This window comes from Lytechinus variegatus, chromosome 11 (genome assembly GCF_018143015.1).
Source record: "Lytechinus variegatus isolate NC3 chromosome 11, Lvar_3.0, whole genome shotgun sequence".
Classification (NCBI taxonomy): Eukaryota; Metazoa; Echinodermata; class Echinoidea; order Temnopleuroida; family Toxopneustidae; genus Lytechinus; species Lytechinus variegatus.
The window spans coordinates 27,887,955-27,891,149 of NC_054750.1; the positions used below are offsets into that span (position 1 = coordinate 27,887,955).

The 3,195-nt window shown below is 39.5% G+C and overlaps 1 protein-coding gene across 1 annotated transcript; it reads right to left on the bottom strand.

Moving 5' to 3' along the window:
* Positions 1-616: 616 nt before the first annotated feature.
* On the bottom strand, positions 617-2,205 carry LOC121424420 (dynein light chain Tctex-type protein 2B-like). Its single transcript, XM_041620105.1, has one exon. It carries the CDS (start codon positions 1,241-1,243, stop codon positions 728-730), a length of 516 nt encoding a protein of 171 aa, XP_041476039.1. The 5' UTR covers positions 1,244-2,205; the 3' UTR covers positions 617-727.
* Between the last annotated feature and the right edge of the window lie 990 nt (positions 2,206-3,195).

Here is a 3,195-nt window from a genome sequence, read left to right on the forward strand (position 1 = left end):
TGACATTCATATTCTTTTGTTTATTAATTGCCTTAGAGATTAAGGTTGTAAAATCCAAACCATATTTCTCTTTAAACTGTTTACATGCAGGTAAAATGTTCGGGGTTTTCCATAAATTCAGAAAATGATTCCATTAGTTCCAGTAATGGGGGTCATTATCTTTAGTATACATCATTAACAATATTATAATGGGGGAGGGGGGGGGGGTACTCAGACTTTGTTCCGAGGGAAGTCCAAATCAAGCTGTCAATCCTTATCCTTTTCTTAAGGGTAATTTTGGCTGGAAGAATGGGTCTGTTATGGTATTTAATGCATGAACTTTGCATGTGTTTTTGAGCAAAGATGACACAAATACTATCATCCTCCCCTCTCAATCAAATTTTGTCGTCTTGTCATTGCTGCATTCGTCATCAACATTATATCTACCTTCACTCGAAATTCACAATGATGATATATTCTACTTTAAAAGAGCATTTGATAACAATCATGACAATAGCATATTGTAAATTATTGCAGCCGCCTCGTGAGTTTCAATTAATAATATTTTTAATGTTCTTTGAAAGTTCAAATTGTGGTAGGATATTGCAGTTTTGCACTGGTTCCTTGATTTTTTAAAAGATCATGTTATTCCATTTCAATATAGGACTATCGGTAGGCCTCTAATTATTGCATTATGTTATACTCTTAAGTCAACTTGGCAAAAACGTCAGTGTAACAATGGGCAGCATTATTCGAAATAAACGCCATAAACCGACGCTACAACAAACATTGACTCATTTTGATATGAAACTGATGCATAATCGTCATGTTTTTCGTCCCAAACGCATCGGCTTGCGACCCGGACCCCTTGCCCCGTCGTCGGCCCAATGATCACATTGCTGACCAATTTATGGCGCGAAAATCCCAGTAGTTTAACTTGATGTTTAATCACGTCGCAAAGATCTCTAGTAAGATTTTTGACCGTTTCGGGGCAGTACTCCACAGATTCGAGTCTAGTCTCTAAGGTTTGTCGCAGGATAGCCTTGACGCGACTGGAGTTGAAGCGTGCTTCGGGCGCCATTTTGTAATTGTTCTCGAGTTTCGTCGCGCTGGTCTTCCCACCTTGGAGCTGTGTCGACCCCCTGATCGACGCATTCGATTGTTTTCGAGTGTCGGGATGCCCGAATCCTGATCGTAATCCGCTGCCCGTGTGAGACGAGATCGTCGACCGCGACGGGGCGTCAATTTCCGTTTTCGTCGCCATCCCTTTCTCCCCTTTCTCTTGCTCAGCCCTGAACGAACTCGGATATTAAACCATCAGGCCGCAATGAAGATGCTTGTAATTTTCACAGCCAAAGGCACAGTTTCTGTTGCCTACTTTCGCTGAAATTGCGTTGCTGTATCACTGAGTTCACAAGTTTATCAAGGTACTCCTTTCGAAATTTCAATCTTTGGTGGACAGGTTGACGACATCAAACCGGTCGTTTGCTCCGAGTATCGTTTTGAAAGGTTTAATAGAAACTCCTTTAGATCACTTTATAATGGTCATATGAAAACTATTGATGATGATCTTAACATCACAAGTTATATCTTTATCATGACTGCAAATGACTTGAAAAAAACATGCGAAGATCCAAGGAGTATCACTTTCCTCTGAGGAGGATTAGTTAACCGCAAAAATCATTTAAGATCTCAATATAAACTTACGAGAAGCCACTCCTCCGTTTATATGCCACAGTCATGAATGTCACGAATCAATTAAAACTTGGTAATTCGCAACGACAAGATGTACAGGGTCGCATCCATTGGTTTCGCCTTGTATTATTATAGGCAATTATCTCGTCGTTAAACCTATATTCGCTCTTGTAGATGGTTTGTTTGCCGTTTCTCGAGAGCAAGGAATTCGAAATTGAAAGTCAGTTCTTCCTTATTTCATTCAGACGACAAACAATCGATTTTGTGTCGCGATCACTCCTCTTCAATCACGTTTCCGCCAATTCAAGTGGTGTTTTACACGTGTAAAGTGTTTTATTATTTATTCGGTTATGTACTAAGTACGCACACTCATCTTATAATTTTGGTTCTCAGTTTCGATCGCTCGGCGCGCCGTTCATGCCGGTACGTTTCCAAGGCAATCGTATACAAACTGTTCATCTCCGATCTACCAGATTTAAGTTGTAATTCGTTCTGCAATATATTATCACAAAGGCTTGGATGTGAATCCGTACGAGTGTAAATACATTTCATGGTGCGTTGTTCCCGTATAAAAGTGCGCTAAAATTCGTTTTAAAAGAGCCCCGCGGACCGAGGACTTCCCGCTATTGTCACAATATATTGAAGCCGAAACCCGCCTGGGGGTCGGATCCCAAAATTAAATACGCCTATTTTGTCAAAGGGAATTAGATCATCCGTTTGAAAATTCTTTCTGTTTAGTGATAATGTCGCGTTGACAGGAACAATGCACCTTAAATCAAGCAGAAATTCTGACATCGCAATATCAAAGCAATGCTTACATGCAGGGGCGGTGATACAGGGGCGGACGTCCCTTATATGAATTTTCGAGAATTCGTATAAGGGGGAGGAATAGGGGGAGAAAGGACAGACAAGATCATACAAAAGAGAAGTCTGGAATGTGCAACTCTATTACCCCTGTTATCAAATCGAGTAAAGTGACGTCACTTTTACCTCACCCGTTTGCCCCCCCCCCCTCCACAATCAAAATACACGGTGCTGCCCCTAATTTTATATATAAAATAGTAAAAAGGCTTGTAACTATGAACATGTTTGCAGTAATCCCACCCCATCTACATCCCGACACACACAAACCAATCACAATATTCCTTCTTCATAACAGTTAAGATAATCCTACTTTTTACAGAAGTTATCTTCGAAATCATCATCTACTCGTTTTGTTTCTTGTTTTTGTTTACATTTTGGACCGTCACAGCTGAGATGGTTGGAATCAACGAAGGATTCCCTATGTTATAAAAAGCGCCTGTGTATAGTGATTGCGAAAATCTTTGTATAACATTATATTTATTCAAATAGTACAATGATAAATTATGTGTTTTTGTGTCAGTATTTGAGCAATTATCATAAGGATATTTTTGCAATTAGTAAGCATTGGAAGCATTACGTCGAAGCTTCTTAAATTCAACTTGAATTTAAAGTGTTTGATTACTGGATCTTTATTTTCATCGTAGTTTTTGGAATTTG

Bases quoted from the DNA above. Each gene is read 5' to 3' on its own strand.
- LOC121424420 (XM_041620105.1), bottom strand. From the start codon at position 1,243: ATGGCGACGAAAACGGAAATTGACGCCCCGTCGCGGTCGACGATCTCG.